The 27,716-nt window shown below is 53.7% G+C and overlaps 10 protein-coding genes across 10 annotated transcripts; 6 read left to right on the top strand and 4 right to left on the bottom strand.

The window, feature by feature from the left end:
- Positions 1 to 77: 77 nt before the first annotated feature.
- Positions 78 to 4,166, bottom strand: BJY04DRAFT_204949 (phosphoribosylformylglycinamidine synthase; the record flags this gene model as incomplete). Its single annotated transcript, XM_073713549.1, has 1 exon — positions 78 to 4,166. One exon carries the CDS (start codon positions 4,164 to 4,166, stop codon positions 78 to 80), a length of 4,089 nt encoding a protein of 1,362 aa, XP_073575944.1.
- A 1,972-nt stretch (positions 4,167 to 6,138) lies between these two features.
- On the top strand, positions 6,139 to 8,185 carry BJY04DRAFT_178529 (MFS transporter). The gene is made up of 3 exons (XM_073709754.1): positions 6,139 to 6,696; positions 6,743 to 7,678; positions 7,732 to 8,185. Exons 1-3 carry the CDS (start codon positions 6,270 to 6,272, stop codon positions 7,989 to 7,991), a joined length of 1,623 nt encoding a protein of 540 aa, XP_073575943.1. The 5' UTR covers positions 6,139 to 6,269; the 3' UTR covers positions 7,992 to 8,185.
- Positions 8,053 to 11,616, top strand: BJY04DRAFT_178524 (putative C6 transcription factor). Its single transcript, XM_073709753.1, has 4 exons — positions 8,053 to 9,512; positions 9,561 to 9,820; positions 9,867 to 10,001; positions 10,048 to 11,616. Exons 1-4 carry the CDS (start codon positions 8,626 to 8,628, stop codon positions 11,262 to 11,264), a joined length of 2,499 nt encoding a protein of 832 aa, XP_073575942.1. The 5' UTR covers positions 8,053 to 8,625; the 3' UTR covers positions 11,265 to 11,616.
- BJY04DRAFT_178523 (uncharacterized protein) lies at positions 11,599 to 13,122 on the bottom strand. The gene is made up of 3 exons (XM_073709752.1): positions 12,594 to 13,122; positions 12,276 to 12,530; positions 11,599 to 11,935 (listed from the first exon to the last, which is right to left on the bottom strand). Exons 1-3 carry the CDS (start codon positions 12,858 to 12,860, stop codon positions 11,648 to 11,650), a joined length of 810 nt encoding a protein of 269 aa, XP_073575941.1. The 5' UTR covers positions 12,861 to 13,122; the 3' UTR covers positions 11,599 to 11,647.
- A 171-nt stretch (positions 13,123 to 13,293) lies between these two features.
- BJY04DRAFT_98946 (general substrate transporter) lies at positions 13,294 to 15,501 on the top strand. The gene is made up of 5 exons (XM_073721425.1): positions 13,294 to 13,782; positions 13,833 to 14,175; positions 14,228 to 14,395; positions 14,448 to 14,679; positions 14,733 to 15,501. The coding sequence occupies exons 1-5, from the start codon at positions 13,638 to 13,640 to the stop codon at positions 15,381 to 15,383; spliced, it is 1,539 nt and encodes a 512-aa protein (XP_073575940.1). The 5' UTR covers positions 13,294 to 13,637; the 3' UTR covers positions 15,384 to 15,501.
- A 237-nt stretch (positions 15,502 to 15,738) lies between these two features.
- Positions 15,739 to 18,270, top strand: BJY04DRAFT_213661 (Zn(II)2Cys6 transcription factor; the record flags this gene model as incomplete). Its single annotated transcript, XM_073714980.1, has 4 exons — positions 15,739 to 16,525; positions 16,589 to 17,274; positions 17,326 to 18,152; positions 18,219 to 18,270. 4 exons carry the CDS (start codon positions 15,739 to 15,741, stop codon positions 18,268 to 18,270), a joined length of 2,352 nt encoding a protein of 783 aa, XP_073575939.1.
- Positions 18,271 to 18,397: 127 nt separating this feature from the next.
- BJY04DRAFT_213660 (SDR family oxidoreductase) lies at positions 18,398 to 19,467 on the bottom strand (the record flags this gene model as incomplete). The annotated part of the gene is made up of 5 exons (XM_073714979.1): positions 18,398 to 18,481; positions 18,535 to 18,732; positions 18,832 to 19,209; positions 19,278 to 19,336; positions 19,392 to 19,467. 5 exons carry the CDS (start codon positions 19,465 to 19,467, stop codon positions 18,398 to 18,400), a joined length of 795 nt encoding a protein of 264 aa, XP_073575938.1.
- Positions 19,468 to 20,015: 548 nt separating this feature from the next.
- Positions 20,016 to 22,925, top strand: BJY04DRAFT_229287 (uncharacterized protein; the record flags this gene model as incomplete). Its single annotated transcript, XM_073719033.1, has 5 exons — positions 20,016 to 20,384; positions 20,427 to 20,792; positions 21,437 to 21,596; positions 21,667 to 21,796; positions 21,857 to 22,925. 5 exons carry the CDS (start codon positions 20,016 to 20,018, stop codon positions 22,653 to 22,655), a joined length of 1,824 nt encoding a protein of 607 aa, XP_073575937.1. The 3' UTR covers positions 22,656 to 22,925.
- Positions 22,704 to 24,379, bottom strand: BJY04DRAFT_178514 (pepsin-like aspartic protease). Its single transcript, XM_073709751.1, has one exon. It carries the CDS (start codon positions 24,180 to 24,182, stop codon positions 22,797 to 22,799), a length of 1,386 nt encoding a protein of 461 aa, XP_073575936.1. The 5' UTR covers positions 24,183 to 24,379; the 3' UTR covers positions 22,704 to 22,796.
- A 1,089-nt stretch (positions 24,380 to 25,468) lies between these two features.
- On the top strand, positions 25,469 to 27,475 carry BJY04DRAFT_213656 (DUF3176 domain-containing protein; the record flags this gene model as incomplete). Its single annotated transcript, XM_073714978.1, has 1 exon — positions 25,469 to 27,475. One exon carries the CDS (start codon positions 25,469 to 25,471, stop codon positions 27,473 to 27,475), a length of 2,007 nt encoding a protein of 668 aa, XP_073575935.1.
- Between the last annotated feature and the right edge of the window lie 241 nt (positions 27,476 to 27,716).

The raw sequence follows: 27,716 nt of genomic DNA, 5'->3' as shown, positions 1-27,716 counted from the left end.
CATCTCACAACATAACCATGATTTTCTGAAACTCCCAGATATACGCAACGAGACACCAAACTCTCTTCATCAACATTCTACCCAACCCACCGTCTCGCACTGAAGAAGATTCGTCCCCAAGGCCCAATGTCACCCCACTCCTCCGCCTTAGCCGGCAACCAACTCGCAACGCCATTAAGCACCGTACGTTCAGGATGCGGCATGATGGCGAGCACACGACCATCCTTGCTCCTCACACCGGCAATACCTTCCGGCGAACCGTTAGGGTTGAACGGATACTTCATAGTCGGGTTCAAGGTAGCGTTATCGACGTATTGCACGGGCGCGAGGCCTGAAGCAACGAAGGAAGCCGCGTCGGTGTTTGTCTTCGACGCAGAGAACGACGCACGTCCTTCGCCGTGTGCAACGGCAATCGGGAACGACGAGCCGTGCATGCCGTGCAGGAAGACGGAGGGGGTGGATGGGTCTGGGTCAGAGATGCGGACCATCGCGACACGGCCCTCGTACTGCTCGGAAGCGTTACGTTCGAACGTAGGCCAGGTTTCGGCGCCGGGGATGAGTGACGAGAGACGGGAGAGGAATTGGCAGCCGTTGCAGACGCCGAGCGCGAATGTGTCGGGGCGGTTGAAGAAGGTCTGGAATTCGGCGCGGGTGTTCTCGTGGAGGAGGACGGATTTGGACCAGCCTTGGCCGGCGCCGAGGACATCACCGTACGAGAAACCGCCGCAGGCGGCGAGACCAACGAAGGAGGAGAGGGAGACGCGGCCCGAGATAATGTCTGTCATGTGGACGTCGATGGCGGCGAAGCCGGCGGTGTTGAAGGCGAAAGCCATCTCGGCCTGGCTGTTGACACCTTGTTCACGGAGGATTGCGACGCGGGGCTTGTTGGCGAATGGGGAGAGGGAGGTGAGGGAGGTGAGGATGGGCATGGCGCGGTCCTTGGGATCAAAAGTGGGGTTCCAGGAGAGACCAGGGTCGGCGTCGTCGAGGATGTTTGCGAATTCTTGGTCAGCGCAGGCGGCGTTGTCACGCATCTTCGCCATGGCGTGAGAGGTGGCAGACCAGGTTTGTTGCAGGTTAGCGCGGGAGTTACGGTAAACTTGGCTGGCCTTGTAGTAGATGGCAAGGTTTTGTCTGGGCCGTTCGGAAACGCGGCCGATCTTGTGGATGAGGCCGGCGGGGGGACCGCAAGTTGCGAAGCAGGAGCGGAATTGCATCTCGTGTTCCTTGCGGACCTGGAAGACGGCGCCCAGTTCTTCGTTGAAGAGGGTCTCGACGAAGCTTTCGGTGCTGAGGCTGGGGCAGATTGTGTCGAGTAGGATTTCAACACCGCAACGGCCAGCAAACATCATTTCAGCCAGAGTGGTGAAAAGACCACCATCCGAGCGGTCATGGTAGGCGAGAACGATGCCTGCCTCCTGCAGCTGCTGTGTAGCATCGAAGAAGTCCTTGAGGAGCTCGACGTCACGGATGTCAGGGCACTCCGAGCCGACCTGGTTGAAGACTTGTGCAAGAGCAGAACCACCGAGAGTTCTCCGTCCGAGAGACAAATCAACAAACATGAGGACAGTGTCACCAACATCCTCAGGGTGGCGAAGAGCCGGAGTCCAGGTCTTGCGATAGTTCTGTACTGGAGCAAAAGCGGAGATAACGAGAGACATGGGTGCGGTGACCTCCTTCGCGCCGGACTCGTCCTTCCACTTCATCTTCATGGACATGGAGTCCTTGCCAACAGGGATACTGATGCCGAGCTGAGGGCAGAGCTGCATACCGATGGCTTCCACTGCTTCGTAGATGGCAGCGCCTTCACCAGGGTGGCTGCTGGCGGACATCCAGTTGGCAGAGAGCTTGACGCGGGTCAGCCGATCAACAAGGTCGGCAGCAGCGATGTTCATAAGCGACTCCGCAACAGCCATGCGGGCAGAGGCGCCGGGAGAAATCAGGGCAAGCGTGGGCTTTTCACCCATGGCCATGGCCTCACCAGTCTTCAGACCCTGGACGAGAGCGGTCGCAGTGACTGCCACATCGGAGACTGGAGTCTGCCAGCGGCCAACCATCTGATCACGGGCAGTGAGGCCGCCGACGGTTCGGTCGCCAATGGTGATGAGGAAGGACTTGGAGCCAACAGCAGGGAGAGACAGCACCCTGTTGGCGGCTTCAGCGATAAGCTCTCCGCGATTGGGGGCGAGCGAAGGGAGATAGGTGGTAAGGCTCGAGTCGACAGCGGGAAGCTTCAATTTCCGAGATTCCACAGTACGGGTCATTCTCGGGGGCTTGCCGAAGAGAACAGAGAGTGGGATGTCAATTACTGTCGGGTGTTCCTTGGACTCACGGTCGAGGAGGACCAATTTCTTCTCCTCTGAACCTCCCTCGCCACGACCAACAACGGAGAAGCCACAGCGTTCACGGTGGCAGATTGCTGTGAATTTGTTCATGCTGTCTTCGCCGACAGCCATGACGTATCTCTCTTGGGCCTCGCAACACCAGATCTGCATAGGGCTCATGCTGCGGTCCGCGCTATCAATTTCACGGAGCTCAAACTTCGCACCAAGCCCCGAATCGTGGATCAGCTCGGGCAGAGCGTTGGAGAGACCACCGGCGCCGACATCGTGAATAAACTTGATCGGGTTGTTGTCACCCATGGCTACGCAGGCGTTGATGACTTCCTGGGCTCTCCTCTGCACTTCCGCATTACCTCGTTGCACACTGGCGAAATCAAGGTCGACGGAGCCTTCACCGGAGGTGATACTGGAGGCAGCACCTCCTCCAAGACCAATGAGCATAGCGGGACCACCGAGAACAACAAGGAAGGAGCCTGGCTTAACAGCATCGGGCTTCTTGATGGCATGCTGGGGACGCACGGTTCCAACACCACCAGCAATCATGATAGGCTTGTGGTATCCACGCACCTCCTTCTCGTTGTTGCCAACATCAATTTCAGTCAGCAGCGTACGGAAGTAACCTGAGATACATGGGCGACCGAACTCATTGTTGAAAGCAGCACTTCCGATAGGTGCCTCCAACATAATGTCCAAAGCGCTTGCAATGTGGTTCGGCTTACCGACATCCAACTCCCAAGGCTGTTTCATGCCAGGAATGAGGAGGTCGGAGACACAGTAGCCGGAAAGACCAGCCTTGGGCTTTGATCCCCGTCCAACCGCACCTTCATCTCGAATCTCACCTCCGGATCCGGTGGCAGCACCGGGGTAAGGCGAGACTGCGGTGGGGTGGTTGTGAGTCTCCACCTTGGCCAAGAAATGGACGATTTCCTTCGTATGGTTCCACTCTCCAGTGTTCCCATCGGGGGCCCAGAAAGAGGATTCGAAGCCCTCGAGAACGGCAGCGTTGTCGCTGTAAGCGCTGACAGTGTAGTCGGGGGTCTTACGGTGGGTATTTCTGATCATGGAGAAAAGGCTGTTGGGCATCTCCATGCCATCGATGGTCCAAGACGCGTTGAACTGCTTGTGGCGGCAGTGCTCAGAGTTGACCTGAGCGAACATGAACAGCTCAACATCAGTGGGGTCACGAGCGAGCGGTCCGTTGGGGCCATAAGCTTCAGCGAGGTACTCGATTTCAGATTCCTCCAACGCCAATCCCATCCGCTTGTTCGCCTCCTGTAGCACTTCTTTCGGGGACTTGTCGCTGCCGCTAAGGGGGACGGTTTCGAGTGGCAAGGGACTGTGCTCTGAGAACATCAAAGCAAGGTCGGGCTCAGTTTCACTGATGGACTGAGTCATCCGATCGTGAAGAATATCCTTGAACCCGTCCTTGTATTCTCCGCTCTGAGGACGAAGGCAAGAGATCTTGATACCACGTTCGATACGCTTGACGTACTTCTTCAGGCCGCAGACGTGGGAGATACCAGTGGCTTGCGAGCTCCAAGGTGAAATGGTACCGGTCCGGGGGAAGACGTAGAAGACATCAGATTGACCATCCTCCGCGTTGAATGTGGGCGGGATGTCGGTAATGTCGCCGTAATGGAGTAGCTGCTCGAGGACGTCGTGTTGGACTTCGGACAGAGGGTCGGAGGTGTGCACGTAATGGATCCATTGGGCACGGACATCCAATGCACCGATAGAAGCAGCCACCGCACGACCACGAGAGCGGGAGAAGGCAACAGAGCCCGGAAGGGCAAAGTCCGTGCCGTTGAGCGATGTAGAGGCCATGGCGAAATGTTCGGAGGCCACTATGACTCCACGGGAAGGATAGAGGTGGGGGAAGACGAGAGTCGAAGCACGAGGATCAATGAAGTCCTCTAGTAAGTGAGAAAGGAGCGATGAAACTCCTCCAGGAGCGAGCTCCGACCGATGAGGGCGTTCAGCAGGGAGAGATGAGCTGTGCTGCTCGTCGTGTCTGGCTGGGGGAAAAATCATGAATAAATTCCTGGAGACGGAGTGAAGAAGCCCCGCGCTAGTCTGCTTGCGGCTTATCCTGCTTATCATCACGTGAACTCACCTCCACCCCCTCCGATATCGTCGACCTCCCTCTGACCTTTTCTATTCCGTGATCCCATACTGCGAGTGCGAGTGCGAGTGCTAACATGTGTGATCGAGTCTCCGAGGAAGTCTAGGATATTCTCCTCGTGGCCACGACTTTTTAACATGGGGCAATTTCTATTTTCAGAGACCAATTTAACAATCTTAACCTAGCAGGCGATCCATTTGATGGAGGATGCACCTTTTATCGTCCTGGGTATCTTTCAATAGATGCCACGCCTGTTCTGCGTTGTCGCCCTGCATGGTCGTATATCTTTCACATCATAATCCCACATGGAGGCTGCAATCGCCTCGCACTACTTCCACCTCGTGGAAGAAAAGGGCTCGGTAGCTGTCAAACCCAAGTTCGACATGAGCGGTCTTGGAACGGGCTGAGGCGCCCATACCGGGTGCGCGAGGCAATTCTTTGGCTAGGACCGGACATAGTATGAAGAGGGACTTGTTTTCTCATATGGTCTGTTGATTTGGGATTTCAATAATGTGCAGCCTGGGCTGGATGAAAGCGTGAGAGCAGAGAGAAAGCACTAGCAGCAGTAACACGGCCCTTCCAGGGCGCAAAGGTGCAACTGGCTATCCTTGCCTACACTGACAGCAAGAGTACGCGACCCGAGCCGTTCAGGGCACGGCTCATGATTCGGTCTGGGAAGATCCGCTCTTTCACTCTTAAGTAGGCTGTTGAGGCAAGGTGAGGCCTTCGCGTGTTTGGTGGTGAAACGAAGTCAGCATGGAGCTTACAGTCAGGAACTCGGTTATCTAGATATCTAGTTAGAGATAAGCCTCGAGCAGCGAGCTAAATGACGAATCCACACTGGCCCCAACCGACCCTCAGGCCGTGCTGCTGGTTTGGTTAGAAACCCACTGCCGGCTGCTGGAGTACGACAAGTGACATTTTTGCTTGCGAGTCTTTCAAGATTTCTAGACTGCTTTCAAGACAACACACTTCATACTTCATTGCCGAGGACATGAACTTCGTGATATCTAATCAGATATACAGCCCTGCAGATCCAAGGCCGGCTTAGCGATCATGACGAAGGGGTGCGGCCGCCCCGTCAGTGGCTGATGTTCAATGCGGAGCGTTCTGCCGCTTTTGGTAGTATACTCCGTAGGAACAGGTCTTGGCATAAGGATCTGATAGCGATTAGTGAACAGCGAACCGGGGCCGACTTCCGCAAGGTTCAAATTGAGGTTGAGCTTGGACGGATCCACTTGGCAAGTTGGCAATGATGATGGCTCTGTGCTTGGTGAGTCGTCTCATGGTGGTCACGATTATTTTCACAGTGATCAAAAGCACAGTGACATGAGCCGTTCCACATTGTCTAGAGGTAGGTATCTCCACTGCACTGCTACGGAATCAGGACTTGAGGACCCTTGAGTCTCCCCGCGAGATAACGGCCGAAGATGGCAAGATGCATGTTTCATATCTCAGGTGGATCTAAAACTGCTCAGAACTCAGGAACACACCCGCGATCTTTTGTATCTAGATCTCGAAAACTCTTGTCTCGTAGCATATTACTGTATTTGGCTAGCGCCACCTTACGAATCGGGAAACCGAGAGGATGGATGGCATATCCGGCCCGAGCTCAGTTGCCTTGCTCAGTATAGTCCCTTGCTTTCTCTATGTTTTTGTCCCGTTTACTCGATGGCGTATCGGTGGCTCATTCCAGATTATAATCATGGCAGGATATATAAACTCGAACCGTCCCCGCCTGGACTTGGTCAATCCATCCCTGTCAGACATCAATTGGTTTCTTATTCCAGTGCACCCCAAACACCATGCAGGCCCCGCACCACCCCGAACACGACAATCACTCCCTCTCCCAGACCCTTTCGCTGGGCTCTAGGCAAGGAGAGGTCGATCCAAGGGACCTACCCTACCGCACATTGACAGAAAACGCCAACATGGAAGAATACACCCGCGAAACACAAGCCGGCGAGATCATCAAGCCCGTTCGATCCGCGAAAGGCAAGATGGAGGACTACAAGCTTGTCACCTTTCACATTGATGACCCCGAGAATCCGAAGAACTGGCCGAAATGGAAGAAGTGGTATGTCACGATGGTGGTTGCCTTCACTTGCTTCGTTGTCGCCTTTGCCAGCAGTGTTATCACGGCCGATATTGAGGGCCCTGCGGAAGAGTTTGGTGTCTCACGCGAAGTGAGTCTTGTCGTTGTGACAGTGTTCGTCGTTGGATTTGGTGTCGGTATGTTCAATGCATCCCCAAGTATAAAGCGTATCTAACTGGTTAGGCCCTATGGCGTTCGCTCCGATGTCTGAGATGTTTGGTCGTCGACCTGTTTATGCCGTTACGCTTCTACTTGCCGTTATCTTCGTCATCCCGTGCGCTGTCGCTGAAAACATTGGTACACTGATCGTCTGCCGAGCTATCGATGGTATCGCATTCAGTGCCCCTATGACCTTGGTTGGAGGCACACTTGCCGACATGTGGAAAAACGAGGAGCGCGGTGTCCCCATGGCAGCCTTCTCCGCCAGTCCTTTCTTGGGTCCCGCTATTGGTCCTCTTGCTGGTGGCTATCTCGCCGACGCAGCAGGGTGGAGATGGCTATACTGGCTGATTCTCATCCTCTCCTTCGTCGCCTGGGTCCTAATCACCTTCACCGTTCCCGAAACATCTGCTCCCGCCCTTCTCAAGAAGCGAGCAAAGAAGCTCCGCAAGGCCGAAAACGACGACCGTTACGTGACCGAGACTGAACTCGACGCCCGCCCTATGGCTGAGCGCATGCGCGTCTTCCTCTTCCGCCCTTTCCAGCTCCTCTTTCTTGAGCCCATTGTCCTCTTCATCTCCCTCTACATGTCCGTTCTCTACGGTCTGCTATACATGTTCTTCGTTGCCTACCCGATCGTCTACCAAGGTGGAAAGGGTTGGTCTGCCGGCTCAACCGGTCTCATGTTCATTCCCCTGGCTCTTGGAGTTGTCATGAGCGCAGCTTGCTCTCCATTCGTCAACAAGCACTATCTTTCTCTGTATCCGAAGTACAACGGCAAACCTCCCGCTGAGGCTCGTCTTATCCCAATGATGTTTTCCTGCTGGCTCATTCCTGTCGGCCTGTTCATTTTCGCATGGACTTCATATCCTCAGCTTCATTGGTTCGGTCCTGCCATTGGTGGCTGGCCCGTCGGATTCGGGTTCATCTTCCTCTACAACTCCGCTAACAATTACCTTGGTAAGCACCTGCGCATTCTTCATACCCTAAGACTTAGCTAACCACGAATCCAGTGGATACATACCAACATCAAGCTGCCTCCGCCCTGGCTGCGAAGACCTTCATTCGATCCATCTGGGGTGCTTCTACAGTTCTCTTCACCGAGCAGATGTACGATCGCCTGAACGACCAGTGGGCCAGTACTTTGCTTGCCTTCATTGCCTTGGCTTGCTGTGCAATTCCCTACGTGTTCTACTTTAAGGGCGCATCGATCCGTCGCTTTTCGAGATTTGCATTCGCGGATGATGAAGAGCAACAGGGTGAAAAGGCTTAGTGATATGTAATCAGGATTGGTGACATTGTTGGAGATTATATATAATTAGATCGCTGTTGTGTTTTTTTGGTTGTTGTGATCCGCATTCGTTGGAAAAGCTGGTTTTGCTCATGTTCTCGGTTGCATTGCGTTTGAGATTGTTATGATACCTATGCTATAGAAGAATAATGTGAATAGAGAATCAAAAATTTAAATAATCGCATCTAGCCCAGTAAAACAATACCTCGCCAGGAAGTTAAACCAAAGGCGACGTCATGGGAGGGCCTTTCACGTGACTAAGCTGAGTCAGATCCGATCTCGCCGGATTCGAAATGGCGTCGATTCGCCGAATGAGACTCATCCAATTGTCAGTGGACGCTCGCTCAAAGTCCTCGACCCCAGCAATTTTTCTTTGTTCGTTCTCTGTCCAGCTGATCCTCACTGCGACTGGATGCATGAACTGATCTGCCGAGACATTCTGAGCCCAATCTGCCGGAAGCCGGGAAACCTGCGTCAATCACCAATCGCGGCATTCTCCGCTCCAGCCTCGAAGAAATGAGGGGATGAGAGCACACCCAATTGAACTCGGAGGACAAAAGACTCGAACCCACGACCGGCTCCCGAACATCATATCTTGCAGGCATAAACTTACAGCATGACATCTCCCCGCTCCCACCAACCATCAATGTCCTTCTCTCCCACGGCACCGGGCGACATGGGTGGCCCCGGCCCGTCAAATCCCAACTCCCGACCTGTCGACCTCCCGCAAGCACAAGTTGACGCGATCATCCGTGCGAAACGCAAAGCGCGCGAACCCAAAGCCTGCTATCCCTGCCACGCGCGCAAGGTTAAATGTGACCGGAATCTCCCCTGCGATGGATGCGTGAAGCGCGACCACGCCGAACTGTGCTCCTACGAACGGCCTTCGAAACGACGGGCGGGTGCAGATCATGGGACCCTGCCTTATATGGACGGTCCTACGGGCGGACGAATACCGAGTACCGGAGACACAGGCTATGAGGAAACCGTGCGGTTCAAGCAAGAGCCGGGGATCAGCAACCAGCCGAGTCCCGCGGGGACAGGGCGGGTATCGATTGCGCGGGAGGACTGGGATAATGTGCGGACTCGACTCAAGGAAATGGAAGCGACGTTGGCGACTATGCGCGCTGGATTGGATAAAGTGAATGAAGAGGGAATGGGACTTGCCTCGAACTCAACAGTTGAAACGGGAAGCGTGCAGAGCGCGGATGCAAGTAGCCGGTCCAAGAATGCGTCACCAGAACGAGAGGGGATCCATGCGCCGAACACACTGGGTGAGGGGACGGTACATCTTGGGTCGCGCTCGGTGCTGGCTTATATCTTGAATAATAAATCGGGGTCGGATCAGTTGCAGGCGTTGTTGGAGGGCGGGATTCTACCCAAGCTGGGGCTTGATAATGAGAGTGCGACTTATCCGTTTGTGGACCTGTGGTCTTCGGATATGTCGACTTTCGATATTAGTGCAGTTTGCTATGCGTTGCCGCCGGATCAGCAGTGCAAGGAGTGAGTTTTCTGGGACTGGCTCAAATGGAAATTGTGCTGATGTTCCAGGTTCTTTGCGTATTATCGTGATATTGCTGGGGCTATTTATCCGGTCATTGAAGATGTGGTTTCATTCGAAAGGCATCTCGAGCTGCTTTTACAGAATAGGGCTGCTACCGGTGGAATGTATCGAGCGGATGACGACCAAGCGCAAAGACCATTCGGAGTGTCTGTTGCATTTCTGGGATTGTTGTTCGCCGTCCTGGCGTCTGGATGTCAATCATCTGACTTACCTGGGAAGGAACGTGAGCTGAGCTCGCAAGTTTATGGTAAGACTTATCAAATATAGCCTAGTGTGCCATGCTGACCGCATAGTGTGCTGTTCATACCAATGTCTTCGGATGACGAACTTCTTGTCGCAGCCGACAATAGACGCCATTCAAACTTTGCTGGTTATCGGCAATGTTCTGTCGTACAATATGAATCCTGGCATTTCTTACGTTCTACTCGGTGAGTGGTCTGCTTTTGGGCGCTGATAAAATACTGAACTTTCTAGGAATGACGTTACGAATGGGTCTTGCACTGGGGTTGCATGTCGAATCTAGTCACTTCTCTCCAACCGAACGATACCGACGACGCCATGTCTGGTGGTCCATGGCTTGGCAGGACAGCCACTTTTCTCTATCCTACGATCGCCCGTCTACTACTGCTGTCAGCCAGCCGGAGATCGCCTACCAGGAAGGCTCAAAACCGGGGGACTTATCATATTTTGAGTCCCTCTGCCGCGTAATATCCCTCGCCCTCGAAGTCGTCCGCAGCCGCATGCTCAGCCCGCACGCTCAGATGACCTGGAAAACTATTCAAAGCTACAAAGAACGAATCCAAAAGGTGATCATAGAAGCACGCCCGTACCTCCGCGACCCCAAATACTGCACCAGCTCTACCGAACACCTTGAGCGCGCGGTTCTCAAACTCCACTCCTCCTACTTCTCCTCCGAGCTCTGCCGGCCAGCGCTCAAATCCAGCGCTAACACGCTCGACCCCGAAACCGCACGGATGCGCGCAGAGTGCCTAGAGCATTTGATGACAACCGTCGAAGCCTACGTCGAGATGCACGCGGTTAGCTCCCATGCTTCACGGTCGTGGATCACGTTACAGCGGGCAATCAGCTCAATATTCCTCCTCGCTGTTACAGAGGAGTGTAAATCAAATACCCAATTCTGGACCCTACTGCACAAACTCAAAGCCATCATTAGCGAGCGCGCGAACGCTGAATTCGATTACGGTCCGGCAGTAGAAAACTCATCCGCGTCAGCAACTGCCCCTACCTCAGCAACCGCCTCCGACCGAAACCCGCTCTTTAACCCTATGCTCAACACTCACAACCCCATTATAAACCCCACTTCAGTAACTTCCCCCGCGGGACTAAGCTCTCCAGCGGCAGCAGCAATAGCCGCAGACACCCAAACGCAGTGGGCGAAGCCACTAACGAAAACCTTGCGCGCGCTGGAGAAACTCGAATCGGCATTCCTTGGACGTCCTTCTCCCTCTCTCATGACGACTGGCGCGTCGCCTTCTTATCTGAACCCGGCGACGGCGATGCATACCGGTGCGAATTCCGCGGGTATGGTACCTGTTTCTGCGCAGGGCATGACACCGACATTGAGTAGCTTGCCGCCGCCGACGCCGGAAAGCTCAACGAGTGGAGAGTGGTCGATTCCGAATATCCTGGATCGCGCCCAGGAGTATATCCATCCGCCGTTGTGGAGTTAGTTCTTGCTTGAGGTGTTGTGTAAGAGGATAGAGATGTTAATTTGGCATGGTTTCTGGAGTTCCGCTGTTCACTTGTTCTTTCGCCGGTTATATAGCATGGTTGGGTAACAGGTGGTAGACTTATCTTTTCTCCACGAAACGATCATGCTCTTAGATGAATTAAGCATGTTGGAATGGCGTTCCAGGGTTTGTTATTCCCTAGCATGCGAGTACCCCCCTACCCGTCTTGGTCCAGAGGCCTCTAATATTAGTGACCTACCTAGACCTCAAGCCACAAGCAGACGTCCTATAAACCACCAAATCCACTCTCCTGTTATGACACCAGATACATTTATCTCAATCATGAACAATGAATCTCTTATTTATCTACACCATATACAAATCTATCGACAAGTATACCCCCCATCAACAATGATATCCGCCCCCGTCGTATACGTGCTCGCGTCGCTAGCAAGGTAAAGGTAAACGCCCTTCAACTCTCTCGGATCCGCATCGCGCTTCAACGGTGTGAGCGAGTACCAAGCCTCCTTCATCTCGAACGGGCAGTCCCCGCTGATCGGGGTGTCGATGTATCCTGGGCTCACGGAGTTCACGCGGGCGAAGTCCGCCCACTCGACGGCGAGCGACTTGGCGAGGTGGATTATACCGGCTTTGCAGGCGTTGTAGCAGGCCTGGGACAGTTGTTATTAGCGAATGGGCCTCGAGGGGGTCAGGTTAGGATGTATATGGGGAAGTGGAGAGGTCTGCGTGAGAAGGAACGGGCAGTTGGGTATGCTTCAGTCCGTCATGCTTCCCTATTTCATTCTTTCTCTCAGAGGGAAGGCATGCAGGGCAATGTCTGGATTCGGAAGGGGCAATGAGACCTCGTCCACCGCACCTTCCCCATAAAGAAAGCGAGGAAATAGGAAAGTACGCTCTCAGCTGGAGGAGGAAGGCGCTACTCTCCCCGCTCTTCCATAGCCCCTTCCGCATAACTCGAGGATATAGAAGGAAAGAAATGTTCAAGCTTACCTGTTGCTGAGGAACGTTCGCCGCATGGCCAGACATCGACGCAGTGAAGATGAGGTTTCCGTGTCCCTGCTTCCTGAAGATCTCACCGGCCACACGAGCGCAGTAGTAGGCGCCTGAGAAATCAATATCCACGACCCGGTGCCAGTCCTCGAGCTTGTCGTCCAATCCACCGGCTTTTGAGGGGATACCAGCGTTCGCAATCATAACGTGCAGTCCGCCGAAGTCCCTGACAACGGCTTCTGTTGTTGCTTTGACCTTTACTATCCATTAGCGTCTGGCACTAATCAACCATTCTACAACTGGGTAAACTTGTCGTACCTCATCGAACTTCTCAACAGCACACTTGTAAGCCTTCGCCTTGATGCCATACTCCTTCTCTAGATCTGCGGCGCGCTGATCCGCAACGGAGGAGCTGTTGTACCACAGAGCAAGGTCGGCACCGGCTTCAGCGAGACCCTTGGCGACTTCGTAACCAATTCCGCCGGCGCCGCCGGTGATGATGACGACTTTGCCGTGCATGTCGAACATCTTGAAGACGCTGTCTGGGAGGGTGGGGTTAGGGCGCTTGATGCTGTGCTGGGTCATTTTGGCGGTAGTATAGGGAATTCCTGGTAAGAGTAGGATAATCAAGAGGTATGTAGAGTTTGAATTATAGACAAATAACGCTTGAAACAGTAATATGCTGCAGAAGAAGAGATCTAGAGGAGCCGTGCTCTTTAAAAGCTACCATTGTGCTGTCTCCAAGGTGCGCGAGCTGGATATCCTCTCCGTACGGGGGCCCGCTTGCCATGAGAAGACTCCAGAAGACGGATTCTCCCATCGTCCAGCACACCTGCCCAAAGCCGATGACACAGGCAAGACTGAGACCGGCCTCCCGAGACCAAGAAGACGGTGGTCTGATCCCGGTAGCAAGTTGCAGAAGACGGCCCCACAGCGCCGAGTAGCGGACAGCATTCTCCGTCTTCCATGGCCATCGATCAGCGTCGGAATTCCTCCGCCAGGCAGCCAACGACCCAATCCAAGCAAGTCTCTGGCTTGAGTTCCCCATGGGGAGCCCACGCTAGCCATTTACCAGCCAGCTCCACCCGAGTCATTGGAGTTGGAGTCAGGCGTTTCGGATCCTGAATCTTGATTTCGGCTGCCCGGCTGATTCATGGCGTGGCTGTGGCTTGAGACCTCCTTCATTTCATTGCGTCTTGGGCTGTTCAGCTGGCTATGACTAGGAAAGTTACGGGATACACGCTTGCAAACTTTGTGCTTATATAGAGCTGGTCTCCCAACTTGACTCCCGTCATCCACGTGTATCGGCACTTGGTGGACTTCTTTCATCTTTGTTCTAGACAACCTGCATTGTTCGCTATCATGAAGGACCAAGACATTGTCGGAGAGGCTCTCGCCTCTGTCCTTCCACAAAATGGTCGTGCGTGGTTCAGGGTACCTCATCTGCTGCAATTGAACCTCATTCTCCTCATTCCTCTACTCTCTTCCGCCGTAGCCGGCTACGATGGTATGCCATACCTCACCCTTTTCCTTGCAACACTAACTCATCCTCTTCAGGCTCCCTCATGAACGGCCTTCAACCAATCCAACAATGGAAAGACTACTTCGATAATCCCACCGGCTCAGTCCTCGGCGTCGTCAATGCCGCCCAATCCATCGGCAGTGTCATCTCCCTTCCAGTCGTCGGTATCATGTCGGACCGGATCGGTCGTCGGTTAACCCTGCTCAGTGGAGCGATCGTGATCATCATCGCATCGATTATCCAAGCTGCCTCTGTGCAGTATGGCATGTTTGTCTTTAGTCGCGTGCTTGTTGGTGTGGGATCAATGCTTGTTGTGCAGCCTTCGCCTATGCTTATTACTGAGTTGGCGTACCCCACGCATCGCGGGAAGTATACCTGGTACGTTCATTACCACCGTTGAAGAGTGAGGCCATATCTAATGAGAGTATAGTGCCTTCTGGACGATGTACTACCTAGGCGCTATTCTCGCCTCATGGACCTGTTACGGCACACAGAAGCATTTGACTTCGAACTGGACGTGGCGAGTACCATCGATTGTGCAGGCAGGCTTTCCGCTCGTGCAGGTTATCTTTTGGTGGTGGGTTCCCGAGTCTCCACGGTAAGCCGGTATGGGATCTCGAAGCAGAGCACGACTAACCTATTACTCTTAGATGGCTCGTTGCAAAGGGTCGAAAGGCTGAAGCACAGAATCTGCTTGCTCGCTACCACACTGCTGGCGAGGTCTCTCACCCTCTTATCCAGTTTGAGATGGCAGAAATCACACGCACGATTGAGCTTGAGGAACAGGCCGCCGAAACCGGCTGGTCTGCTCTTGTCCAGACTCCTGGTAACCGCAAGAGGACATTCATTGCCGTTTGTATCGGAGCGTTCGCCCAGTGGAACGTACGTATTACCTGCCATTCTTCAGAAAATCACAGCAAAACTAACTTTACCAGGGTGTTGCTGTCGTTTCATACTATCTCACCCTCGTCCTCGACACTGTCGGTATCAGAGACACCGACACCCAAACGCTCATCAACGGTCTTCTTCAAATTTTCAACTTCATTGCTGCCCTCGCAGCCGCAATGTTCGTCGACCGACTGGGTCGCCGAACGCTCTTCCTCTGGTCCGCAGCCGGCATGCTGGTCTCGTTTATTATCTGGACCGCATGCTCCGCTGTTTTCGACAGCACTCAAGCCTCAGCTCTCGGAAGAACAGTAATTGCTTTCGTCTTCATCTTCTATTTCCACTACGATATCGCGTACACACCATTGCTGATGGGCTATCCGACTGAAATCTTCCCATACTCGATTCGCTCCAAGGGATTGACCGCGGAGCTAATCTCAGTCTACAGCTCGTTGATTATCCTCGCGTTTGTGAACCCAATTGCGCTGGATAATATTGGCTGGAGATACTATATTTTCTTCTGCGCGTTTGACGTGGTTGTTCTGGTGGTTACGTACTTCTTCTTCCCCGAGACAAAGGGGTACTCGCTTGAGGAGATTGCAGAGGTGTTTGATGGGCCGTCTGCGATTACGTCGAGGGATGCATTTGGGAAGAAGGGCGAGGTGGTGGGGAGTGTCGAGCATTCGGAGGATATTGCTTGATTTGCCCTACATAGGGCTTCAGATTGTAAGGTTGGAGTGGTTTCTCTCAACTCGCGTATACTAGAGTAGTATTTCCTACATGAATCTTGTACTAGCAGAATAACTGCGTCATGTCCAAAGACAAATCAGGATGTGGACCCAGTGGACCCATTCCTCCGCGTGGGGTTGGATTGGAAGTTGGAGAAAGATTCCCGACTCCCGACCCCAGCCGAGACTCGAGCCCATCCCTCGTAGCTTCCCTGAATTTCCTCCAATTTCTTCCCCCTACTCAAGCCGAAGACGTCAGCTTCAGACACTATCTCACTCCCTGAATGCACGCTGATCCCCGACCCGATCCCATCTAATCTAAGCCGGTATGAGCACCACCGGCCATCGAACCCCGGAGCCCGACCCGGAGCACCACGCCCGCCCAACAACAACAGGCGCAGCAACAGCAGAACAAGCCTGCCGGGAGTGCCGCCGCCGCAAATCAAAGTGTGACCGGACAATTCCGGTCTGCCATCTCTGTGGCAAATTCAATCGCGGTTGCACGTATGAGAAATCGACCCGCACACCGCTGACCAGGACGTACCTGAGTAAGGTTGAGAATGAACTTGCGCGAACGAAGGCGCTGCTGAAGAGGTTTATGTCGGAGGATGGAGTGGAGGGTGAGAGAAGGTTTGACTTTGGGCTTGGGACTGATGAGAATGAGGGTGAGGGTGAACCTGCAGGCACGAATGGTGTTGCAGGTAGTCGGAATCATGCAACTACGGCTGTAACTGCTCAAACAGGGCATACCGGCCCCGGTGTCATGCATGGCAGTACGATTCTCCCACCCGAGCCTGGGCCTGGGTCGGTACCTCCGGCCCAAGTGGATCCTGCCCGGGGGGTGATTCCTTTTCCTACGCCGCTTGAGAGTCAACGCGCTCTGGGCAGCACTGCGCACCTGGACTCAGCCCCTGTGGGCCTCTCTAACCCCCAGAGACCACTGATGCGTACTTTCTCGGAGTCCAGGTCCGTTGGTACGACTGCATTCTCACTAGAGACGCCACCGTCTCCGAGTAACTTTGAATGGGATGAGCGAGTAGGTACAGCTGGTGGCGGGAAGTTTGTCGATGGTATGGCGAGTTTGACGAGCAGGTCAAATGAGGGGGGTTATCTTGGTATGTAGCTGAGCCGTGAAGGTGTACTTTCCACAGCCATTCCTTGCTAACGGCAGTCAACAGGCTCGGCATCCGGCGCTGCCCTACTTCGCCTGACAGACACACGACCAGCCGATGGGAATGGGATCGGGCCAGCCACATACGACTCGGACGCACCGGTTGACTACCAATCGCAGATGAGTATACCCTTTGCGTTGACGTCGATGTCTCAGCTTGAGCCGTTTGTGGACGCCTATTTCCGAATTTACCATTGCTCGTACCCTATTGTCCATGAAGCGACCTTTCGGGCTCAGTTTATGGAGATCATTCCTCGGCCGTCGGGGAATGCATGGCAAGTATTGCTATTCGTGATCTCAGCGTTAGGCGTCTTTACCAGTTCCACCCAGCCCACAGATATCGACTTTGCCCTTTTCGATGCCGCGAAGGAGCGCTTGTCTATTGACGTGCTGGAGACGGGGAACTTGGTGCTTGTGCAGGCTTTGACTCTCATATCAAACTACCTGCAGAAGAGGAATAAGCCTAATTCGGGGTACAACTACATGGGGCTGGCACGGCGCGTAGCGATGGGGATCGGCCTCCACAAGGAGTTTCCTACGTGGGATGCTACCCTACTCACTCTCGAAATGCGCCGGCGAGTATGGTACTGTTTGTATATCTTTGACATCGGGGCAATCATTACCTTCTCCCGGCCACTAGACTTTCCCGAAGAGGGCGTTGACGTGCAATTACCACTGAATGCACACGATAGTGTAAGGCCCTGCACCCATTTACCCATTTCATCCACCCTAACGACTGTACAGGACATAACAGCCGCAACGAAACGCATGCCACTCGCAACTCAAGAAACAACAATCTACACCCACCTCCTCGCTCAAGCCAAATTCCACCTCGCAACGTCCCACATCTACTCAAAGATAATCTCTCACCCACTTCCCTCTGCCGCCGCCCTAATTGAGCTCGACGACCAGTACATCGGTGGCTGGCTCGCCGATCTTCCACCCTACTTCAACGAGACAGCACTCCAAATTCCCAAATTCGCCCTCTGTCACGCGATCCTCCGCTGGCGGTACCGCAATTTCAGAATCCTCATGTATCGCCCCTTTCTTGTAGGGCGGATTATGTCTCGCACACAACACCCAAACCCTACCTCAAACTCCAATTCCGGAGCAAATGATCCGCATGTGGCCATTGCAATCGACCGCTGTCTGTCCGCTGCGCAAGAAGCCGTGCACCTCATCTCAACATTCTGGCTCCTGCACTCGCACCAAGACCCCAGTCAGAGGAATAGTATGGCCTGCTGGTACGCCCTATATTTCCTTTTCCAGGCGATTCTCATCCCTGTGATCTGTCTGCGGAATGATCCTCAATCACCGCTTGCAGACGGGTGGCGGAGTCAGGTCTTGCAGGCTGTTGAGGTGCTGGAGTCTATGGCGTTGCTCAATCCGACTGCGCAGAGATGTTTGGGCGTGATTAGGAGTCTTTGTGGGGGATACCTCCAGCAGAGTGGCATTGGGGAGGGATGGGGGCAGCCGACGGAGGAGTCGCCGCAGACGCAGCTGGCGAATTTGTATCCGCTGATGTGGCCGACGTTGGAGATGGGGGCGCTTGAGGCGGGGGATAGTATTATGTACGTGCTCTGTTGCGCCGTATGGTCATGCGTGATTGAATGTGGGATTTGCTAACGGATGTACAGACAAGAGTCTACGATTATGGATTTCATGAATCGGCTGCCGGTTATAGAGTGACCTTATTTATTAATGACGGCTACGACTTACGACGAATGATACCTCGACTTTCGATAATTTTCACACATTCAGATCTATTTGTTCGTATTTATTCCATGTGCCAGTTGTATCGCCCAAGACATCTTCCTCAAGGTAACGTATAACCACCATCAATGATGATATCCGCACCAGTCATATAACTCGACGCATCCGACGCCGCAAACACGTACGCCTATATACTTGTCAGCACATCCCACCTGAGTGACCTCATGAAGGAATACATACCCCCTTAAGCTCATATGTCTGCGCCATCCTCTTCGCAGGAATCATGTCATACCACTTCTCCCTCCACTCCTTAGGATGGTGATCCAGAATCTCCGTCGCAATAAAACCCGGCGAGATGCAGTTCACGCGCGCAAAGTCAACCCACTCAACAGACAGGCATTTTGCGAGCTGGACGACGGCTGCCTTGGAGGCGTTGTACTGCCGAGCCAGACCAGTTAGCACTCTCTTACTAGATCATATCCTTCTGCTGCACACAAGACAAAGGGACTGGGACTGGATGGGAAAGGGAATACATACAGCAGCCTGCTTCTGCGGCACATTAACCAACCCGGCGCTCACACTCGCCGTAAAAACCACATTGCCGAACCCCTGCTCCTTGAACACCTTCCCCGCAGCCTGCGCGGTGTAAAACGCGCCGTCAAGGTTCACGTCCATGATCTCGCGCCATTGATTCGTTGTGTATTCCTCTGCAGGGACGGAAGCAGCAACGCCGGAGTTCACGACGACAACGTCGAGCTTACCACCGAAGTCAGACTTGATTTTCTGGATTGCGGCGTCGATCTCAGATTGGTTGGAGACGTTGGCTTGGTATGCGCGGGCGGTGATGTTGTTTTCTTTTGCGATTTCAGCGGCGGTGGAGTCGGCGGTTTTGGAGGTGTTGTAGATTATTGCGACCTGGGATTTGATTTCTTAGTCGGTGGTTGCTTGGTTGGATCAGTTATTGGGGGGTAAGGATTGTATACATCTGCGCCGGCTTCTGCGAGGCCTTTTGTGACTTCGAGGCCGATGCCTCGGGCTCCTCCTATGATGGGTTAGCGGTTGCGTCACGGCTCTGTCGAAGTCTTGAAGATACATACCTGTGATAACAGCGACCTTGCCTGTAAGGTCAAAGGCCTTCATAACATGCTTGTTCTGGGGTTGCGCGAGGACCATATTGGCGGGTATAGTGTGAGGTGGAGAATAACTGCAGCAATTCTTTTAGAACAATTGAGGAGTTTCTAGCAGAAAGTCTCGTGTACGATTCTTAAGAGTGCTGCTCCTGTTCAGACAAAAAAAAAAGAAGAGAATACCCCGCTTGACATCACGCGGGCAGACTCGCAGTGACGACGTGGTGGTGGCAGCTGTCCGCAGTGAGGGGATCGGCTCTCCGCACGCGTGCATCGGAGGGGGTCGTCCGGTGTCTCGGAGTGCCCGAGTCCGCTTCGGCCACCGGCGGTCTGGACACCCATTTCGATCAGTTTCAGCGTGAAGTGAGATGCTACTCGACTAGACATCATGATGCCCAACGCATAGAGGTTGATTTTCGTGGTGCGGTGCCCTAAGGGCAGAGCTCGGTCATACTCCGGAGTCGAATGCCTACTCGGTATAGTTACCCCTCACCCTCACCATAACACTCGCTCAGCGTCTAGAGCCTCACTTTCCACCAAGAAAACGATATGCTCTCAACCTCACAGCCACAACGACAAACAAACAAGATCAAAATGGGCTCCCAACCGCAAGACCAACCCTCCCTCCAAACCCTAACCGCAACAATCCTCTCCAATGCCTCCTCGCACCCCAAACCACGCTACTTAATTGCTATAGCCGGCGCCCCGGGCTCAGGGAAAACAACACTCGCAACAGCGCTCGCCGCATCCCTAAACACCTCGCCTGAGTTACAGCTGCACGGGAAGGGAAAAGCAATCGTGCTGTCCATGGACGGCTTCCATCTCCCCCGGTCAACACTCGACAAACTACCCCCGAAGGAGCGGGAGGAAGCGTATGTGCGACGAGGCGCGCCGTGGACGTTCGATGTGGGTGCATTTCTGCAGTTTATGAGGGGGTTACGGACCTGGGCGGATAGGACGCCGGTTCCGGGCTCTACAGTTGAGCAATTTACAATATTGACGGAGCCGCGACAAGAGCATGACGGGGGTGATGTACTGCTCGCGCCAACGTTCTCGCATGCTACGAAGGATCCGCTTCCTGATTCTCTGGCTATCACGCCTGATTCGTCCATAATCATTATTGAAGGGAACTACCTGCTGCTGGATGAGGATGGGTGGAGGGATATTGCGTCGTTGGTGGATTATAGGGTGTTTGTGGATGTTGATTTGGCTATCGCGAGGGAGAGGTTGGCGCGGCGGCATGTGGAGGCTGGGATTGAGCCGACGTTGGAGGATGGGTATCGCCGGGTGGATTTGAATGATGGGATTAATGGGGTGCTTGTGAGAGAGAAGTTGGTTGGGGGCATTGATGGGGGGGTTGTGGATTTGGTTGTTAGAGGGGAGGGGAGTGTTGTTTGAATGGTACAAGAGTGTAGTTGCTGGTGAGATTAGAGAATGGATTCTTATTAGATCAATGCAAGAAGCCAGCCTTTGTTCCAATTCATGTATCTCTGTAGATTGAAGTGGCTAAACCCTAGATCGTGCTGCAGTGATCAGTGCAGTTGCACTCCAGCACCAGCTTATACATGCACACATAATCCGTGCTCAGCAATGGATCATCATCTGATTGTACCCCAAGTATAGGCGTTTAGACGCACCAATAGGCAGGGAAACCACAAAGGACGGGTTCCTGGCGCAGACGGAGCGGGGCGTCCGAGGTCTCGGGCCACAGCTGCATCTGAGGTCATCGGACTTGCTGCGCGTCTTCACCTTATTCGCGGTCTCAGCGCGGAGAGGGGTAAGCTGTCGACTGCTAGCTATCGCATGCGGGGCATGTCTGGTGATTTTATCTTTCTTTGTCTTTTTGTTGGACTTAAGGTATAAGTAACGGAGAGCAAGGGTACCATCTGCTGGCAGGGAATCTCTTTATTATTTTATCTTCTATACCCTCCTATACTAGTCTCCTTCAGCATACACATCATGGCCGTAAGTAGACCTTCTCGCGTTAATTACTATGAGAATTCTAACCAAAGCAGGAAACAAACCCCTCCTTCGTCCTCCGCGCCGTCAAGGACGTCGCCTTCGAAGACCGCTCGGTCACACCCCTCAAAGACCCATGGGATGTCCGTGTCCAGATTGCACAGACCGGTATCTGCGGCAGTGATGTCCACTACTGGCAGCGAGGGAGAATCGGAGGTACGCATGTTCCATCCATCCCCACTGGAATGACATGGACCGAGAACTAACAAAGAGACCGCGAACACAGATTTCATCCTCGAATCCCCCATCGTCCTCGGCCACGAATCCTCCGGCATCGTCACCGAAGTCGGCTCAGCAGTCAAGAACCTCAAAGTCGGGCAGAAGGTCGCGATCGAGCCTGGTGTTCCTTGCCGACAGTACGTACCTCTGCACTCATACCCTATACTCAAATAACATGCTCACTATTGATGAAACAGCTGCGACTACTGCCGCTCAGGAAGCTACAACCTCTGCCCAGACACCGTCTTCGCCGCAACGCCCCCGCACGACGGCACCCTCTCGAAATACTACACCACACAAGCTGACTACTGCTACCCGCTCCCCTACCACATGGACCTGGAAGAGGGCGCAATGGTCGAGCCCGTGGCCGTCGCAGTGCAGATCACAAAAGTCGGCAACGTGCGCGCCAACCAAACAGTCGTGGTCTTTGGATGCGGACCGATCGGTCTGCTCTGCCAGGCTGTGAGCAAGGCTTATGCCGCGAAGAAGGTCATCGGAATTGATATCAGTCAATCGAGACTGGATTTCGCGTCTGCGTTTGGCGCCGACGGCGTGTTTCTTCCGCCGAAGAAGCCGGAGGGTGTGGAGGAGGAGGTCTGGAGTGAGAAGCTTGCGGCGCTGATCAAGGAGAAGTTTAATCTGGGTGAGGGGCCGGATGTTGTTCTTGAGGCGACGGGCGCGCAGTCGTGTATTCAGACGGGGATCCATCTGACCAAGAAGGGGGGGACGTATGTGCAGGCGGGGATGGGGAAGGAGAATGTCGTGTTTCCGATTACGACGGCTTGTATTCGGGATTTGACGATTCGGGGGTCGATTCGGTATAGCACGGGGTGTTATCCGGTTGCGGTGGATTTGATCGCGAGTGGGAAGATTGATGTCAAGAGGCTGATTACCGATCGGTTCGTTTTTGAGAAGGCTGAGGATGCGTTTGAATTGGTTAAGCAGGGAAAGGAGAGCGTGATCAAGGTGGTTATTCAGGGGTATCAGGATAAATAGATGGGTTGGGTTACTTTTGGGGGTTATGAGATAAAAATTGAATCGACCTTCTTTCAAAATTGTATAGTGTAGCATTATTTATCGTATCTCATGTACTCCGTATGGGCCAAGCGAAGAAAAGGAAAGGAAACATCAAAACATCTAGAACAGGCCCTGCAGGACAGCAACGACAGCCATAAATACAACAAACTTGCCCGCACCAAGCATCTCCAGCGCCGAAGCTGCATTGTCCTCCCTCTTCGCGAAGCGCATCTCCGAGTGCTCAAAGTCGAACACCGCAACGACGGTCTTCAGGAAACTAGCCCCAATGATATACAGCTCCGCCGTGTTGGTGGGATCATTCTCATCCACTTGCATCTCCAGCCCGCGGGTCACGGCCGTCAAGCAAATCTCATCATCATCGTAGTCCTCGACGCCCGTGTGCAGGATGAGATCAGTCGGGTTCAGATCGTATCTCGTTCCATTCAGCGTGATTGCGAAACTAGGCGGCTTGGCGTCGCAGTCAACGGTGTAGCCCTGTTGGATAGTACTCCAGCTGGCAGAGGGCGAGAACTGGCGGTTGAAAGCATCGGCGACCGAGCGAGGAACGTAGTTCATTGGCGCGCCAGAGTCAACAATCGTCTGGTAATGCGCGGTGTACTCGTCGTCGCCGTAGTGCAGGCCCTGTACGGTTGTCGCCCAGTAACTGCGTAGGCGCGTGCCGTTAGGACCGCGGAACTCAGCGTCCGCGTAGTATTCTGCGGGCACGGTGGTCCAGTTGCTAACGAGGGTGACATTGGGGACGCCGCCGAGGGTCATTGTTCCTGCGCGGCCGTCCTCTTCGCCTTCTGGGAGACGTTCTAACGCGAGGGAGAAGTATGGATCTACCAGACCGCGGCGCGCCATGCTGACGAAGAGCGGGTCGTAGGGCTCTGTCTCGCCTTGGTAGGTGAGGTTGTCGTGGTCGATTGTCCCGTTGAGCTCGTAGGCGGAGGTGAGCACCGGGTATGCGAGACCTAGCACACCGCTGGCGCCGAGGTTCATGGGGGTGGACCAGTTCACCAGGCCGAAGCGCTGGTCTGTGACTTCGATGCCGCCGAGGGAGATGTCTTCGAAGGCCATCAGGCCGCGGGCGATACCGGCGCCGTAGATGGCTTGGAAGGATTCATTGGTGATGCGCTCGAAGGTGCGCGACTCGTCAATCTCGTAGCCATCGTCGTCGTAGCCGCAGAGGTCTTGGTCGACTTCGTAGATGTCGCCGGTGAAGGCGGAGATGGATTGGCATTCGAAATCGTCTTCAATAACAAAGGTGTCGCTGCTGCCGGTGTCGACGAGGAGATTGAAGGTTTCGCCGCCAATGGTGACAGGGGCGTGGAAGCGCGAGCCGTAGAGAGTTGCGTGGAGGTCGATGGTGGCGGTGCGTGCGGTCGTGTTACTGTTGCTGTTTTGGCGGATCTGCAGGCTGCGCGGGGCCTGGCGCGGAGGATTGAGGTTGAGGGCGACGGCGCCGGCCAGCAGCTGGCTGGCGATGAGGCCGTGGAGCTGCATGGTGACTTGGTCTTGGGAGTGAGAGAGGTTGGAGAAAGAAAAGAAAAGAATTGGAGATGAGTGAGGGGATAATAAACAAGGATAATAATAAATAGGCTGCAGAATTCGGAGGACAAGTGGAGCACAACTCAAGCGGAGTGGGGGCCAAAGCGCCCGATTCGGAGGCGATGAGGCTGTACAAACTTGACTCAGACCTGCTGCCGACTTCCGAGATGTGAACCCTGCTCACCTCAGATCTTTATAACTTTGTGAAAGAGTCTGCCTATTCATCCGCGTAAGCATCAAGTCAGCCCCAAGCAGACAAAGACCGTGGTGCATGTCAGCCGACTACTGAATGTCTTGTCCCTGACGATAGCCAAGGGTCTGAGTGGGGAGTTTGCTAGCAGATCAGCCCATCAGAGCTCCATCAGGCTGATTTCAAGGCTACCGCATGCGCTAGCTCTCGCCAACGCCCAGCGTGGGGAGCAAACCTTTGCTCGGGCGACTTTTTTATTTCGAATCGCTGCTATACCAAGTCCTGCGCGTTCTGAACAACACCTTCTATTAATTACGCGTCGCAAGTAAAACCGCCGCCTGCACATATCGGAACCCCGGGGCTCCCTGAACGAGATTTGCCCACAGCTTCAACAGCCCTTTTCCAGCTGTCCGGCTTGGGGATAGATGCCTGTATCGGCTATAAAGACACTATAAAAGAGTCTAGACTCTAGATACATGATTCTCCATGTTTTTTTTGTTTTCTTCTTTCATCTCGCCAATATTGACTGCTCTGCTGGCCAAGCCCACTGCGCCTCGTTAGGCGTGGACTGCAGCATCTTGGTATGATGGCTTATTGCCGAGGTTAACTTGAGGTCATTTAGACCGATAGGACTACATTTACGGAGCCGGCTAGCAGGTATGTATGCAGTATCTGGTCATAGATAGACTACTCGAACGCAGTAGGATCCTTGATATCTACTTCCACGTACCGCAACGGAGAGAAAGTGCTTCAGGCCCCCCGCGAGCATGCTAGCGCAGCCACTAACCCTAAGAATAGTCTTTAGCGGCGAGGCTCTGCATGAGAAATTTGCTATCAACTGGACGGGAACGGAGTCGTAGTTTCAGGCCCCATAGGAGGCCTTAAATGAGCCACTCCAGAGATTCAATCCTCTCCCGCATCTTGTCTTTCGGTAACCCGCCAGGGTCCATGGTAGTTAATCTTATCTCGATGCATAGCCACTAGTCTAGATAATATAAGTTATGCGTATACCTTCACCACCGCAACATGGCCATTCCTTAACGCCATCACCATGTACAACCACGGCCATTCCAGGTCCGACAGCCATCCCGATGGCCACCGCGAATCCAGTCTCCCAGAATCCAGTCTCCTCGCTTCACTCCCCAGCACAAGACCAGCCTCTCCTCAACCTCTAACCGAGAAATCCACCAAATCACGACATTGGCACATCCAAGACAGTTGGTTCTGGGAATGGCTCTCCCTAGCATTCGTCAACGCCTGCTTCATCGCCATTTGCATCGTGCTACTAATCTTTGACGATAAAGCCCGGCCTCAAATTACGTTCAATCTCTCCCTTAACGCAATCATCTCCGTGCTCTCTGTGGCATGTAGATCGTCTCTCTTCCTCGTCATGGCAGAGGCAATCAGCCAGCTGAAATGGCTCTGGGTACGTACAAAGCCGTCGACGAGGTTACAGACCTTAGAGACCTTTGACCATGCGAGTCGCGGGCCGTTGGGGTCTCTGTATATGATATTTGCACACAAGGGCCTTTCATTGGCTTCTTTGGGTGCGATGGTTGTAGTACTGTTGCTCGCATTCGATCCGTTTCTGCAGCAGGTGCTGAGCTATCCGACGAGGAGCTATGGTATAAATGTCAATGAGACCGGAACGTTCAGTACTGCGGCAGATGCGTCTGATGCGACAGTGCGACAAGCCACAATGGGCCTTTTCGTGGATTCCCCCGACAAGCAATTCCTCAACGACGAGAAGCTCGCTGACGAGGACAACATGCGTCTGTTCGAGGCCTACTATCGTGCTATCTGGACTGACGATCTCGGCATTAAACCCACCTGTTCGACGGGGAACTGCACGTGGCCCGTGTTTCAATCGCTTGGATACTGCGCAACCTGTGTCGATATGACCGCGGAAGCGGAGCTGATGTGCGAAAGGCCAGATCCACCAGTTGTGCCAGAGGGGTTAGAGATCTTTCAGGCGGGGAGTGGTGATTGTGCGGTTGTGCTGCCCAAGGGGAGGCCTTCGAACACGACTCTGACGGTTACGTATGATGCTGAGTCTGGCTCTGGTGATGACGATGAGGATCAGGAGCAAAAGGCGACGGCGATCAAGTTTCCAACGGACATAGTCTGGAAAGTCCACGATACGTTTCTGGCGGGGGAGCCGGGGGTCTTTAATCAGGATGCAGGTGAGAATGAGGATTTGATGTTTGCTGGGGATGTGCAGAGGCCGTCACTTGTGCTTGCGTATGCGAGACTGGGGCTTGATCTGGAGGATCCGAGTACCGATGATCCGGTTAGTGGGATTAAAATAGAGGAGGTGACGCAGTGCAGCTTGTCGTTTTGCTTGAGAGACTATGAAGTCGCCGTGAGGAACGGCGGGGTTGAGGTGTCAATGCTGGCGACGGACCTGGGTCGAGTATATAAACGATCTTTTGAGCATCAGTTGGCGGGGGGTGAGAGTGAGAGTACTTGTTGGGCACCACAAGGCGGCTCTCAGCCAGCTTTGAAATCGAACTCCCCGGCCGACTCGCGCTTCGAAATCTGTACATGGACACCTCTAGATGATTATCCGTTCGTTGGGCGCCGCGAACAAGCTTACACAAAATCGACAAACAACGGGTGGACGAGAGTGGATCGAAACAGCCGCTGGGAGATTGGCGGCACCCATCGCATAGTCCAGACAGGCCTCGAACCATTCATGGAGAAACTTGCTGCTTCGCTGAGTGCACTTGCCATGGAGGACAGCGATGCCACCGTCTCCGGCACGGTCTACGACACGGAGGTCTATGTTGAGGTGCAGTGGTTGTGGATTGTATTCCCCGGTGCTTTAGTGCTGCTCGCGAATCTCTTTCTGGCGGTGACAATTCTTCTGAACAGAAGAGGGAGAATGCCGCTGTGGAAGTCTTCCACGTTGGCGCTGCTTTATCACGGCCTTGAGAGGATTGAACAGGATGAGAGGTGGTATGAGACTGCAAGTGGGATGGAGCAAAAGGCCTCTGGGGTTGATGTGCGGTTGGAGCGAGGAGGTGAGGATGAACGATTGAGGTTGATGAAGGTTTGATGATAATCCTTATGTGGAAACTATGTTCGAATATGGAATTTAAGAGGATACAAGGAAAATAGAAGGGTATATACTATAGGGACCGAGCCAGACACGTACAAATGATCATACTCTGGGCTAAACGACCTCAAGCCTTCTCTCCACGTCGTCAAGGGTTGGATGCACTGATGTATGGCCGCAATAACATCTCCGAGATCGGTGCTGAATCCCCCCCGCTTACAAAGAACCGTTAGTTATCTGT

The sequence above is a fragment of the Aspergillus karnatakaensis genome (genome assembly GCF_047715665.1).
Source record: "Aspergillus karnatakaensis strain CBS 102800 unplaced genomic scaffold BJY04scaffold_4, whole genome shotgun sequence".
Classification (NCBI taxonomy): domain Eukaryota; kingdom Fungi; phylum Ascomycota; class Eurotiomycetes; order Eurotiales; family Aspergillaceae; genus Aspergillus; species Aspergillus karnatakaensis.
Note: the sequence above shows the minus strand (reverse complement) of the source record. Positions and strands in the feature narration are given on the sequence as shown.

What these genes read in the sequence shown, in the direction of transcription:
- BJY04DRAFT_178523 (XM_073709752.1), bottom strand. Translation starts at nt 12,860, where the DNA reads ATGACCCAGCACAGCATCAAGCGCCCTAACCCCACCCTCCCAGACAGC. An exon ending in CTGTTGAGAAGTTCGATGAG is followed by an intron (nt 12,531 to 12,593) that starts GTACGACAAGTT and finishes TGGATAGTAAAG; the next exon opens with GTCAAAGCAACAACAGAAGC. An exon ending in CGAACGTTCCTCAGCAACAG is followed by an intron (nt 11,936 to 12,275) that starts GTAAGCTTGAAC and finishes CAACTGTCCCAG; the next exon opens with GCCTGCTACAACGCCTGCAA.
- BJY04DRAFT_98946 (XM_073721425.1), top strand. Translation starts at nt 13,638, where the DNA reads ATGAAGGACCAAGACATTGTCGGAGAGGCTCTCGCCTCTGTCCTTCCA. An exon ending in CGCCGTAGCCGGCTACGATG is followed by an intron (nt 13,783 to 13,832) that starts GTATGCCATACC and finishes CATCCTCTTCAG; the next exon opens with GCTCCCTCATGAACGGCCTT. An exon ending in TGGGTTCCCGAGTCTCCACG is followed by an intron (nt 14,396 to 14,447) that starts GTAAGCCGGTAT and finishes TATTACTCTTAG; the next exon opens with ATGGCTCGTTGCAAAGGGTC.
- BJY04DRAFT_178514 (XM_073709751.1), bottom strand. Translation starts at nt 24,182, where the DNA reads ATGCAGCTCCACGGCCTCATCGCCAGCCAGCTGCTGGCCGGCGCCGTC.
- BJY04DRAFT_178529 (XM_073709754.1), top strand. Translation starts at nt 6,270, where the DNA reads ATGCAGGCCCCGCACCACCCCGAACACGACAATCACTCCCTCTCCCAG. An exon ending in CGTCGTTGGATTTGGTGTCG is followed by an intron (nt 6,697 to 6,742) that starts GTATGTTCAATG and finishes CTAACTGGTTAG; the next exon opens with GCCCTATGGCGTTCGCTCCG. An exon ending in CTCCGCTAACAATTACCTTG is followed by an intron (nt 7,679 to 7,731) that starts GTAAGCACCTGC and finishes CCACGAATCCAG; the next exon opens with TGGATACATACCAACATCAA.
- BJY04DRAFT_178524 (XM_073709753.1), top strand. Translation starts at nt 8,626, where the DNA reads ATGACATCTCCCCGCTCCCACCAACCATCAATGTCCTTCTCTCCCACG. An exon ending in GCTGAGCTCGCAAGTTTATG is followed by an intron (nt 9,821 to 9,866) that starts GTAAGACTTATC and finishes CTGACCGCATAG; the next exon opens with TGTGCTGTTCATACCAATGT. An exon ending in CATTTCTTACGTTCTACTCG is followed by an intron (nt 10,002 to 10,047) that starts GTGAGTGGTCTG and finishes TGAACTTTCTAG; the next exon opens with GAATGACGTTACGAATGGGT.